This window comes from Agelaius tricolor, unplaced genomic scaffold (genome assembly GCF_023055355.1).
Source record: "Agelaius tricolor isolate 1412-34295 unplaced genomic scaffold, bAgeTri1.0.p SCAF_71, whole genome shotgun sequence".
In the NCBI taxonomy this organism is placed as follows: domain Eukaryota; kingdom Metazoa; phylum Chordata; class Aves; order Passeriformes; family Icteridae; genus Agelaius; species Agelaius tricolor.
In genome coordinates this window covers 915,400-928,028 of record NW_027269331.1, presented here as the reverse complement: position 1 = coordinate 928,028, position 12,629 = coordinate 915,400, and the positions used below count along the sequence as shown (strand labels likewise).

Sequence of the window (12,629 nt, the reverse complement as noted above, 5' to 3'; positions counted from 1 at the left end):
AATCACATCTTAAATGTCCACACGTGCTGCCCACCTGAGCTCAGCTGTGGAGGTGCAGCAACCCCCTGAACACACAAGACAGAGCCAGCCATGGGAATACTGGAGGGCTCCTCCACCACCACTAAGAATGAGCTTTCTGTGCCTTAAGGACAAACTCTTCCCCTAATTTTGACAGGCACCTTGGCAGGCACCCCAGCAACGCCAGCACACGAGCAAGGCAGTGTTGGGATTCACCCCAGCTCTGAGCCACCTTTCCCCCTTCCCTCAGGTCCAAGAGATGCCCCTGCACAGCTGACCAAGGTGGGAGCAGCAGATGTGCTCCAGAAATGCCCTGTTCTAGGGATCAAACCCTGCACAGAGTTACCCCTGGGCTGACTTAGCCAAATATCCCTGATTCTGAGTTCATCCAGAGGCAGAGCAAGGGTCAAATGTGCCCAGCCACACCTAACACACAGAGCCTCCTGTGCAGGGTGGATGTGTGTGCACGCACCTGGAGATTTCATTCATGCAGAAGGGGGAAAGCATTTGGTGGAGAAAATCCTGTGGATGTTGGGTAATCATCAAACAAACACACTGGAGCTTTCACAGCCCACTCAAGACATGCCAGTTACTCAGCCCTGCTCTCCCAAGCTTCAAGGAGGGGCTCTTGGTCCCTGCATCATGCCCAGCTCAAGTCTCCTGACTCGAGTTCCTGGCCAACACTGGCACAGAAATAAAAAAATAAACGATAAAGCAAGTAATTACTCTCAATATGTAGCAACAGTGGCTCTTGACATTCTGCTTTCTGGCTAAAGCTGTGCTGTGTAAATAGATAAATGCTTTGGGTTATTCTGTGTTATGAGATACAAAGATGAGTAATAGCCCATATTTTTGGTTCCTGAGTCCTAGAATCACACTGTTGGAATGGATTACTTTTCCTGAAGGTTCTGCTGTGACACATCCTATGAGCAACTGCTGCTGCTGCTCTCCAAAACCCCTCCAGGCTGGGCTGCAGCACACGGGAGAGCAGGTGAAGGAAGGGCCAGGGTGTGCAGGGCTCTGGAGGGGGACACGTGTCCCCAGGCAGAGAGCAGCACGGGGACAGGGATGGGGACACTGCCAGCCCCTGCTTGGGGAGGGCTCCACGGCCTCAGCCAGAGACAGCCGGGGGCTGGTGCCACCAAACTGCACAGGAACACTCACAGCAAGGCCCCCAGGGCCAAAATAAACCTGAGAAGAAGCAGCTCCAGGGACCAAACGCTGCCTGGAGGAATCTGGGAGCCAGAGCTGCTGCTGCCACCAGAGGTGACACTTGTTGCACGCCCTTTGTCAGCAGTATGGGATGGCCACGAGGCAGGGAAGGGGTCACACTCACCCTGGGGCTCCCCCCATCCCTGTGGCCTCCCAGAGGAGGCAGCAGCTCCTGTTGGGAGGCTCAGAGCTGCTGCTGGGGCAGGAGGAACCTCCAGGTGCTCAGGAGTCCAAGCCATCCCCATCCCTCTGCCAGGGACACTTGGGAGAAGCCCAGCTGAGGAAGCTGAGCTCCTGCAGGGATTTGCCTGCCCAGGGCCAGTTCAGCTCATGGCCTGGATGCTCTGCAGCAGAGCTGCTCCCCTCAGTTCTCAAGGAGCCAAAATCATGAGCTGCTGAGCAATGCCTGCAAAAACAACTGCAGCAGCACCTCCGCTGTGCTGACCATTATTGGCAAATAATGTTCTGACATGTTCAACCCTGCAGAGAGCAGGGGATGGCCTTGCAAAATCAGGGTGTGACATTTTGAGGGCTCTTGAAGAGCTTTCCCCACTTCCCCAGCCTCTTGGGCTGTTTCCTTCTGTGAGTTCTCAGCCCAAGAAGGAGGCAGCTCCTGCTGGCTGCTGCCAAAGGGAGCTCAGCTGAATTGAGAGGAAAAAGAATCCAGCAAGAGCTGTGGGATTTGGCCAGGAGACCAACAGAGCACAGGAGAAGCAACTTCAACTATCAGAGGGACTGTTTCACTGTTGGAGGAACAACCCCTTGCCTTTTTCCTCTTTTTTTTTTCCTTTTTTTTTTTTTTTGAGAACTTGGACTCCTGCCCCCAAATCCCAAACCTTTACTGTCCACTTTGACCTCAGCCAGGAGAATGAGACAAAGAGCCAGACCACGGAGATATTCTGCAGCCATCAGTACTGCAAGTCCATCTCCAGCTTTTCTTTCTTTTTGCTGTGCTCAAGGCAGCAATAAATTCAGTTTCTTTCCTCCCTTGTTCCCAGCCATAGCTGTCTGGCTTCACTCGCAGCTTGCTTTGTACTTACCACTGTTCTCACCACAAAAATCTGAGCTCCCTTTTCAAAAGCAGCTGGTGGTTTTGGGTGGCCAATTCAAATCACATTAAACAGCCCCAAGTCTGAATCCTGCACAATTGCCAGCACAGTCCCAAAACCAACCCCTGCAAGGACATCTCATTTTGGGCAATCACCCAGCCAGGCACAGAACAAGTTGTTCATCACAACCAACTCCAAGGACTAGAAAATGCCAATTTCATTCTCTGGGTAGAGTTTATTCTTCTCTCTAACTGTTACAGATTGGCAAATTTTACAGCTCAGTAAAGGAATGTGGGTTTTTATACAGCAAGTTTCAGGATCTTGGGAAATAAAGCACTACAGAGAAGGGTGCTCCAGCATTTGCTCTAATTGCAGTAAAATCAGCAATCAGAAAAGGTGGGGAGGAGTCTCTCATTGGGAGATGTTTCCTTTTTTCCCGACAAAGCCAAGAGTTTGGGGTGCAGCCATGCACAACCCCAGGATAAATGTCTGAGCAGGCAGGAGGCCACTGGCTCTGCCTCGGGCCAGAGGCAGCCAGGAAAGCTGGAAATCAGCCCCTGAAGAGACAGCAACTCCTCCAGACACGAGAGCAGCTCAGAGTACATTCACTCATGTACTTGGAGCACATTCACTCATGTACTTGGGGTTCCTGCTAGCCTGGAGGGAAAGGATCTCATTGCCAGGGGGTAAAAACAGCATCCCACCAATTCCCTACAGCCCAAACACGACAGAAAGGGCTAGAGAGGGACTCAGGAGGACTTTAGATAAGCAAATGAACCTAAAGCCTCTTGGTGGCACAGCCAACTTAAACATAATCCCCAAAAGCATAAGCAGGATGTATTTGGTGAGTAAGAAAAGGTATTAATTACACCTGTCCAAGGCACTGGGGACTATTCTTAGATTGCTCTATCCAGTAATTAAAAAATTATGCTGAAGTTTTGGAAAGAGTTCTGAGAAGAGCTTCAGAACAGTGTGAGGTCCAAGAACTGTTTGTTGTATTAACTGACATGATAAAACATTTCATTAAGAGAATGCTGAGCACTGACTCCATGGTTTCCTGCAAGCACCTGCATGGGGGAAAGATTTCTGATAAGAGAAAGCTCTGGAATAAAATGAAAATTAACACCCCAAGAGGTAAGTTGGGCTAACTCAGGCTACTCCTCTTCCACATGTCTGTTACATCATATTTATGGGGAGCTTTGTGCCATGCTCCACAGGCAACTGTGATTATCCTTCCCTGGAGCTCTGCTCTGCTGTTTCCATAGAGCCAGCTGCCCTTTCCCTCCCATCTCATTGTTCAAACAGGGACAGACAGACAGACACATCCTGACCTCTCAGCACCCCTGGCACCTGGAACAGCCAGGCTTTCACACCTCAGGGACCAGCAGGAGGTGGTTTGGAGGCAAGCGGGCTGACACCATGCCCCTGCCCAGCCACTCTGAAAAGAAACCTCCATAAAACACATTTCTCCTTGGTTCTTCATGCCCAAAGCACATTTCTCCTTGGTTCTACATGCCCAAAACACATTTCTCCTTGGTTCTTCATGCCCAAAGCACATTTCTCCTTGGTTCTGCATGCCCAAAGCAGCAGCATTTGCAGCAGGCACAGATGCCAGACGCTGCCTGGGGAGCAGGAGCACAGCACAGCCCCCATCCATGGGAAGGAACCTGATTTATGGTTTATCTTGAGGGGGGTCACAGAGGGGATCTGCCTGGCCTTTGGCAGGAAGAAATCACTCCCAGCAGCCTCTCAGTGCTCCCTGGGTCAGCTGAGCAATGGGGCAGCCAGTTAATGTGAGGGAGAGCTGCACATTTTTACCTCCCTGGCCTCTCAGGATATCTGCACAAGTCAGGAGAGATTATGCAGAGGCTGATGGAAGTGCTGGTGGCAGAAAGCCAGGCACAGGCATCCACGAGGATGCACTCAGAGGTTCCCAGAGAAATCCTTGCAGATCCCTGTCAAAAGCAGCCCCCAGGCCGGGGACATTTCCTGCAAGGAGCAGTCTTGTCTCTGAGTGCCTGCCACAGATGGCTCTGCCTTGCTGAAATTGAGCCCTGCTGTCCAAAATCTCCCTGGTCTCTCAGAAAAGGGCTTTTTGACCCCCCACTCCTGACATGGCAAAACCCTGGAGGAAAGCTCTAAACCCCAGGTGGGAGCAGCTATCAGGGAAAACTTTCCTCAGGGAAAATGAGCCATAAATCACCCTCCTGACTCCAGCAGCCAGCATCTTCCCATCTCCCATCTTCTTGTGAGGTGTGTTTCCCATTAAACAGCCCCTGTTTCACATTTTAGAACTGGAGTTAAAGAAGGCCCTGATTTAGTGCCAGTTCAGCTCTTTTGCTTTAGGGAAGAGAAAAGCCCAACCAGCCCATCCCTGTGAGCCACTGCTCTTGAGGCCCAGGTAAAACCCTCCTTTGTAGTGATTTAAAACGCAGCAGATAAAACATTTACAACTGCCAGGAGCCAGGAAAAAAGTGTCTCCAGTAAAGATTTTCTAGATAAATAATACACTCTCTCCCTCAGCTCTGTGGACATTATTCACAGAAAACGAATTTATTCTCCGAAAGAAAATGTTTCCATGACAATCTTCCACAACAGACAGAGAGCAAAGGAACTTTATTTTATATAACTTGGCTTTTTTTAGTTCTCTTTGTTGCAGTGGTTTTCCTCACTGTGCCTCTGATCTCACATGGCAAACGAGAAGCACCACGGGTGTAGCACCAAAGGTGCTGAGCCCAGAGCAAACACTGACAGAAAAGGAGATTTTGCTCAGATTTCGTTCATCTTTCCCAGGTGGTTTCCCTGGGGGAAAGTGGTGGCTCCTTTCCATGAGGGTGAGGTTTGATCTTGCTCTCTGCCAGCGCTGCCAGAGCCCAGATCAGAGCTCAGGGACCAGCAGGAGATGCCCAGTGTGTCAGTGCCCCTGCCCAGCCACTCTGAAAGGAAACCTCCATAAAACACATTTCTCCTTGGTTCTGCATGTCCAAAGCAGCAGCACCTGTACCCCACAGTGCCAGGTGAGCAGCAGCTCTGCCATGCCCCAATTCACCTGAAACCTTTTCTAGGTTTCAGTTTGCTTTTTTTAATTCATCACTGTCAGCACTGAAAGGAATGCAAGCTCGTTCATTATTTCTTCTACTGCTCACTCTTTTCATAGGGCATTATACTGGTGAAGGAACTCCTGCAGATCCTCGTGGCATTTGAAATATCCAGAAACAAGGGTTACATCCTTGTGCTGCTCATCCATAGCCTCCCCTTTCCCAGCTCCTGGATGCAAGGAGCTGCAGCAGGTCAGAGGAGAAAACCACAAACCTTGCAGGAACAGACACGGGGATCCAGATGTGAGCATCACCCGGGGTCAGCTCAACCCAAACCACCCCATCCTGCCAGGATAACAAAAAAAAAAGGCAGCACATTGCTGACAGGAGGCATCCTCAGAAGTGCTGAATGCAAACCTGAGAGCAGATTATCTCAAGAGGATAAGGAACTGCCACATTCAGTGCACCCATTCAGCTGGCTGCAGAACACGAGCTGCCTAATGGGAAACATGAAGTGAATCTTCCTGCAAGTCAGACTGAGCTGCAGGAATGAACCCAGCTCATTCCTGCTCACACAGGACAGGGACAGAGGGAGGAGCAGGGCTTTACACCCAATTTTCACCTGGTTGTTTTCCAGATTTCAGACATCAGCTTCACTCTGCTTTCTGCTGCAGCTCCTGCAAGCTCCATAACACCTTGGAGGGAACAGCACAGTGACACATCAGCCTGGTCCTGCTCCCAACAAGCACAATTCTGCTCTCCAAAATGTTTCCTGGAGGGCTGCACGCTAACAGAAGTGTGCACGGAGCAGCTTCAGCACAAATTGTGACACCAAAAAAAGAAAAGCTGTGAAAGCAAACACCTAGAAGGAAGAAAATGTCAAAAATGCAGGCTGCAGAAACAGCCTGGTTTTGTTTCCTCGGTGCATGTAATTAAGAGTGGCACATCCAGCCAGGTGCAACAGTTGGCAGCTGGTTAATGAAGGGGAGCAGATCCTGGAAAAAGATTCACAGTCAGGGCTTTTCAAAATAAGCTTTAAAAAAAAAAAAAATTTGGATGGAGATAAAATCTGAAAATATGTTGAGGAACAGGTAAAGATAAAATGACTAACTAAATGTGAGAGAACAAACCCATCCAGGAAACTGATATGCAAGTATCACTGGAGGAGGAAGAAGAAAATAAATAGCAGATCAAATTTCAAACCACAATCCTGCAGCTTTACCCTCTGATGCCCTGACAGCAGTGAAGGTCTCAGCTCTACCAGCAAGCTCACAATGCCTGGGAGGGAGGAACAAGAAAAAGGCTGGGCTGAAAGACCTGCAAACAGCCTAGAAAATCAACTTTTGTCTGCACTGAGGCAGCCTGCTGGCCCTGATGTGGTTGGCAGGGTGGTTTGAAAGGGACACCACAAGGCCCCCAAAACTCAGGAAGGGTAAAGATCCTAGAGCTGTGCATGGGGATGTACCCAAAAGCCACCAAGCCTCCATTCCCTGCAACCTGTGGTGAAACAGGCAGGGAAAGGGGTGCATTTACTCCTGGCAAAATTAACTCTGGCACAAAGAGGCATTTCCAGGTCTCTGCAGGGACCCACCCCTGCACCTCATGGAGGGGGAGGAGGTTCAAACATGCCTTTTCTTTGTGTTTTTTCTCTGCCTCTTTAATAAAGAAATGCATTCTGAACGTGAACTCTTCTGTGAAAAGGCCACTTTTAATATTAATTGCTTTGCCTCCATAGCAAAACTGGTAAATTGTATTTTTAGCCACTGCTTCCCACTGTTGCTGAAAGGCTCTTGACTAAGTGTAACTAAAAACGTACCTTGTTCCAGCTCAACAATAGCACTGAGGGAAATTATAAACAAAGTTTTCCCTGGATGAGAAAGCAAATGAGTCAATTTGCCTCTGTGACTTTTTTTTTCTTTTTTTTTTTTTTTTTTTTTTTTTGGGTAGTGCCAAAGATTACACTGAGAAGCAGTTCAATAAAATCTTGGATCAGGTCTGTTTGCAGGAACAATGGATTGTCAGTGTGCTGTCACTCCACAGTGCTGCACAGAGTTATTGGGGTCTGCAGCTGATAACAGGACAGGTAACACAGAGTGTGATAACAGAGCCTCACATCACCCCACCACAGTGATGGCCACGCACTCTCAGCTCCCTAAGAATGCAAAACAATAAGTGAGTTTTTATTAAATGCATAAAAATAAGTGAATTTTTATTAAATACACCACTTTTTATAAAGATATCTGTCTTTATAAAGGAGAGATCTCTGCTTTGGCTGATCCTCATCACCCAGAGAATGACTTGGAACAATCCAAGGGTGCGCTGTGCACAGGCTCCCAAAGTCACCCAGGCACAGCTCACTCACAGCTGAAAGCCAAACTGGCTTGCTCTCCACAGAGGAGCTGTGTTTGCTCAGGATTAGCACTACAGACTGCCTGAGCTGAGCTGACAAATCAAACCCTTTACCCCAAAATGTCAGGGTACAGCTGCGATGCTTCATCCCAAAGCCACGGCAGGAATAACCTGCCCAACATCCTCCTGCTCCGAACTGCACCAAGGGCTTTTCCAAACCCAGAAAACAACAACATGCAAAAAAAATAAAAATAAAAATAAAAATAAAAATAAAAATAAAAATAAAAATAAAAATAAAAATAAAAATAAAAACAAAAACAAAAATAAAAATAAAAATAACATTGTGGCAGCACGGTGAGAGGAGTGGGTTGGAGCCCAGCACTAAAAACCCGGCAAGGGAAGGTTTAAAGCCTCACCTCAGCTCACCCTGCCCATCTGGCAGGAGCTGCTGAGCCCCATCCCACACAGGTCAGCCCCAGGGCACCACCTCCAGCTGCCCTGCTGAAGGAGCCTGGCCCCCAGAATGTGCCATCCCATCCTCCTGGGGACCTTGGCAGCTCCCAGAAATGCCAGGCTGAGGTAATGGCAGATTTCTGGCACTGCCTCCAGCCTGTACAATGCCTTCAGTCAGGGACAGGGATCCCAGCCTGCCTGGGGGCTCATTAATCCAGGGATTTCATCCCCAAACACTCCATTTTCTGAGACATTAACTCCTCCAGAGTTGCTAAAGTCTGCTGCAAATCCAAACCTGTTGGGGCCCCCCCGAATGAAGTGTGACATTTCAGTGACCCTAAGGGCTCAGGCTCTGCCAGAACAGCTCCAGACAGCAGGGCCAAGACTCTGCTTTAGGGCAATCCTACAGGATTTAGGCTCAGCACGAGCAAGACTCTGCTTTACACTCATTTTAGGGCAGTCCTACTGGATTTAGGCAATGCCCTCAGCTCAGCAGTGGTTTTACAGACAAAAATCTGCGCCAGGCCATGGAAGTGGGGACAGCACCAAGCCCTTAAGGAGTGACCTTCCCCTCTGAGGAGGAGCAAGGCGGGAATGGGAGCAGGAACAGAAGAGCCTGGCGGAGAGCAGGGATGCTGCAGGTCACTGGAGGATGCTCTGGTGGAGGTGCTCGAGGAGTGGCTGATCTGCACAGCCAGGAGCAGAGCTCTGTCCCCACAGAGCCTCCTGCCAGGAGCAGCTGCCCAAGGCCATCCCTGTGCCCATGGTCCCACCACGCACACCCCTGCCAGGCAAGGAAGGAGCTCAGGTGAGCAGATGGTGGGCAGAGCCAATTTGGGCACATCTCAGCTCCTCTGAGCAGGGGCCACACCAGACAACGTGCCCAGGAGAGCTGAGGCTCCACCAGGGTGAAATCCTCAGTGGGATGGGAAGCACCCAGCCCTGGGCTGAGAGGGAGGAACCTCGCTCAGAGGTTGAAGCAAATAATTACTAACTCTTCTCTCCCACCCATTAACTTGAGTTTATCCACAGTTAGCTGGACTTGGGAAGGTGAACATTGAGTCAGTCAGTTTGGAAGCGTGCGACTGGTCCTGAGCCAGTGCCAGAGTGCAGGATCAGGACAGACAGAGCCGGGATGTCACCCTGCCTGTCCCAGGGATGGACAGGGCTCAGCAGGACAGACAGAGCTCAGAGGTCACCCTGCCTGCCCCAGGGATGGACAGGAAGGAAGGAAGGAAGGAAGGGTGACTCTGGAGTTTCTGCTTGTCACTTTGTCACAGTGTGTGTGATTTGAGACACCGAGGGAGAAGAAAACCCCGAATCAAGCAGCAGACCTGGGAGCTGAGACAGAGGTGGGTGTGGTGGCTCTTTTTTATTTTTTTCCCCTCTTAACAGACTGAGATAAATGTAGCAAGCCCAAAACGTGGAGGTGGGGAGGACGTGTGTGTGCATGTGCCTTTTATCGACTGCAGGATCATTGGATGTTTCTGTTACCAAGGAGAAGCACACGCTTGGTAACAGAGCAGAGCAACATTTATTTATTTTATTTTTTTATGCATTCCTACATGATAATATTCACAATCCTTATCATTTTTTTCACACGACAAGACTCTCAGAGCCCCGTATTAAATTTCTCTCCATGACAAATTTACCGGAATGAGGAAATCACTGCCCGGGAGTGCAGGAATGCCATCACCCCCAGCGGCACCTTCCCGGGGCTGCTGGAGCAGGAGGGAATGACACCAAAAGGAGGGAATGACACCAACACAGCCCCAGCACCCTGCTCTGGCAGGGAACCCTCTGTGAGGGTCGCACGAGAGGCAGAATCCCAGAGCTCACAGAATCCCCGAGTCAGTGAGGCTGGAAAAGCCGTCTGAGATCACCCAGTCCAGGCTGTGCCCCGTTCCCATTCCTTGTGCCCAGCCCAGAGCGCTGAATGTCACCCCCAGTCCTTCCTCGGACACCTCCAGGGATGGAGACTCCAAACCTCCCTGGACAGCCCCTGACAGTGTTTAAAACCCTTTTCCACAAGGAAATTCCTGCTGATGTCCACCCTGAGGCCGTTCCCTCTCCTCCTGTCCCTGTTCCCCCCTGGCTGTCCCCTCCTGTCAGGAGCTGTGCAGAGCCACAAGGTCCCTCCTGAGCCTCCTTTTCTCCAGGCTGAGCCCCTGCCCAGCTCCCTCAGCCTCTCCTGGGGCTCCAGCCCCTTCCCAGCTCCCCCGGGCTCTCTCTCCTCCCAGCCCTCAGAAGTTGTGTGCATCAACAAGAGCAGCACAACTCTCCGCTGGGGGCTCCGGGGGCTCGTCCTTGCTGCGCTCACTGCCCTGCCCGGCCCCCGATAACGCCGTCACCCGTTCTACCGATGGGTAAGAGCCTCTGCCGAAGGGCTCTGGATAAAAACCAAAAAAGGCAGAGCCCCTGCACGGACTTTGCCAAAAAACAGCACCCTGGGGAAGAACCATCCGGGCTGCATCTCCACCATCGAACACATCGCATCCGCCGTGTGCTCCGCCAACAACTCGAGGCTGTGCCCCCTCCCAGGGCCAGGTGCGCGACAAGCACCTGTGCGTGCCCGCATGTCACATGTCGCGACAGGACGGCTCCGCAGCGACATAAAGTGTCACCAAAAACCCCGCTTTTCTCGCCAGGAAAAGCGAGCGAACAAACCCGGGGGAAGATGTTTAAATGAAAGGGGGACAAAAGAGAGGTCACGGCCGCCGAAGTAGTGCGGGAGGAAGGCAGGACTGCCCCGCGGGAGCCCGGCGGAGCCGCGGGAAGGCGGGCACGGCTGGAGCCGGGGGGGATCCTCCGTCCTCCCGGGGGCTGCTCCGTCCTACCGGGGGCTCTTTTATCCTCCTAGGGGGCTGCTCCTTTATCCTCCCGGGGGCTGCTCCGTCCTCCCGGGGGCTACTCCATCTTTCCGGGAGGCGACTCTATCCTGCCGGAGGAGCTCCACGATCCTTCCCGGGGGCTCCTCCATTCTCCGGGGGCTACTCCATCCTCCCCGGCGCCTACTCTATCCTCTCAGGGGCTACTCCATCCTGCCGGAGGAACTCCTCCATCCTCCCGGGGGGTTCCTCCAGCCTCTCGGGGGCTCCTCCATCCTGCCGGAGAAGCTCCTCCATCCTCCCGGGGAGCTACTCCTTTCTCCCGGGGGGCTACTCCATCCTCCCGGGGGCTTCTCCATCTCACAGGGAACTCTTCCATCCTGCCGGGGGGCTCCTCCATCCTGCCGGAGGAGCTCCACGATCCTCGCCGGGGGCTCCTCCATCCTCCGGGGGGCTACTCCATCCTCCCCGGGGGCTCCCCCATCTTAGGGGGGCTCCTCCATCTCACAGGGAACTCTTTCCATCTCAGGGCGGGCTCTTCCATCCTGCCGGAGGAGCTCCACGATCCTCCCCGGGGGCTCCTTCATCCAGCCGGAGGAGCCCCTCCATTCTCCCGGGGTCTCACCCTCCCGGCCGGCAGGGACCGAGCACAGCCCGCTCCCCGGCCAGCCCCGTTCTCCCGCCGTTCTCCCCCGCTTTGCCCCGTTTCACCCCCGCAGGCGGCGGTACCTTCTCTCCGGTGACCACATGCAGCCCCTCGCGGACCTTGGCGAAGGATCCCTCTCCCAGCTTCCTGCCGATCAGGTAGTTGCCGACCCTCTTGGTGTGCTGGAAGTCTCGGAGGCGCTCCCGGGGCGCGGCGGCTCCGAGCCAGGCTGCCAGCAAGGACCCGCCGTCCGCCGCCGCCCGCCGCGCCTCCGCGCCCGCCGCCTCGCCCAGGAGCCCATCGCCCGCCGCCGCCGGCATGCCCGGCCCTGCCCTGCCCGGCCCGGCTCGGCCCGGCCCGCCTCGGTGTCCCCGGGGCGCTCGGCGAAGTTGCTGCGGCGGGGCGAGCCGAGGGTGGCCGCGCTGCCGCCCCTCCCGAGCCTCCTCCCCGCTCCGGCAGCGGCCAGGGGGCGGAGGGATGGAGGGAGGGAGGGATGGAGGCAGGGAGGGAGGCAGGGAGGGAGGCAGGGCCAGCTCAGTTCGAATTTGCCGTAATTCAATCCGCTCGCAGGCGGCGGTAGCGGCCGCGGTGCAGAGCCGGGGTTTGCACAGCCCCGCTGCTCCCCGGCATCCCAGCGCATCCCTGTGCCGGGAATGAACCGGACAGCGCTGCTGCTCCCCCACATCCCAGCGCATCCCTGTGCCGGGAATGAACCGGACAGCACTGCTACCCCACATCCCAGCGCATCCCTGTGCCGGGAATGAACCGGACAGCACTGCTACCCCACATCCCAGCGCATCCCTGTGCCGGGAATGAACCGGACAGCGCTGCTCCCCCACATCCCAGCGCATCCCTGTGCCGGGAATGAACCGGACAGCCCCGCTGCTACCCCACATCCCAGCGCATCCCTGTGCCGGGAATGAACCGGACAGCCCCGCTGCTCCCCCATATCCCAGCGCATCCCTGTGCCGGGAATGAACCGGACAGCCCCGCTGCTCCCCCATATCCCGGCGCATCCCTGTGCCGGGAATGAACC

At 53.5% G+C, this 12,629-nt stretch overlaps 1 protein-coding gene across 2 annotated transcripts in view; it reads right to left on the bottom strand.

The window, feature by feature from the left end:
• The window catches only part of HUNK (hormonally up-regulated Neu-associated kinase), a 40,631-nt gene extending 28,571 nt beyond the window's left edge, over positions 1-12,060 (bottom strand). The window contains exon 1 of one of the 2 annotated variants that reach the window (XM_071417887.1): positions 11,677-12,060. In XM_071417887.1, coding sequence (XP_071273988.1) covers positions 11,677-11,913 — 237 coding nt within the window. In that variant the 5' untranslated portion in view covers positions 11,914-12,060. The remainder of the gene's footprint in view (positions 1-11,676) is intronic. The other variant, XM_071417889.1, reaches the window with a different exon arrangement.
• Positions 12,061-12,629: the final 569 nt, after the last annotated feature.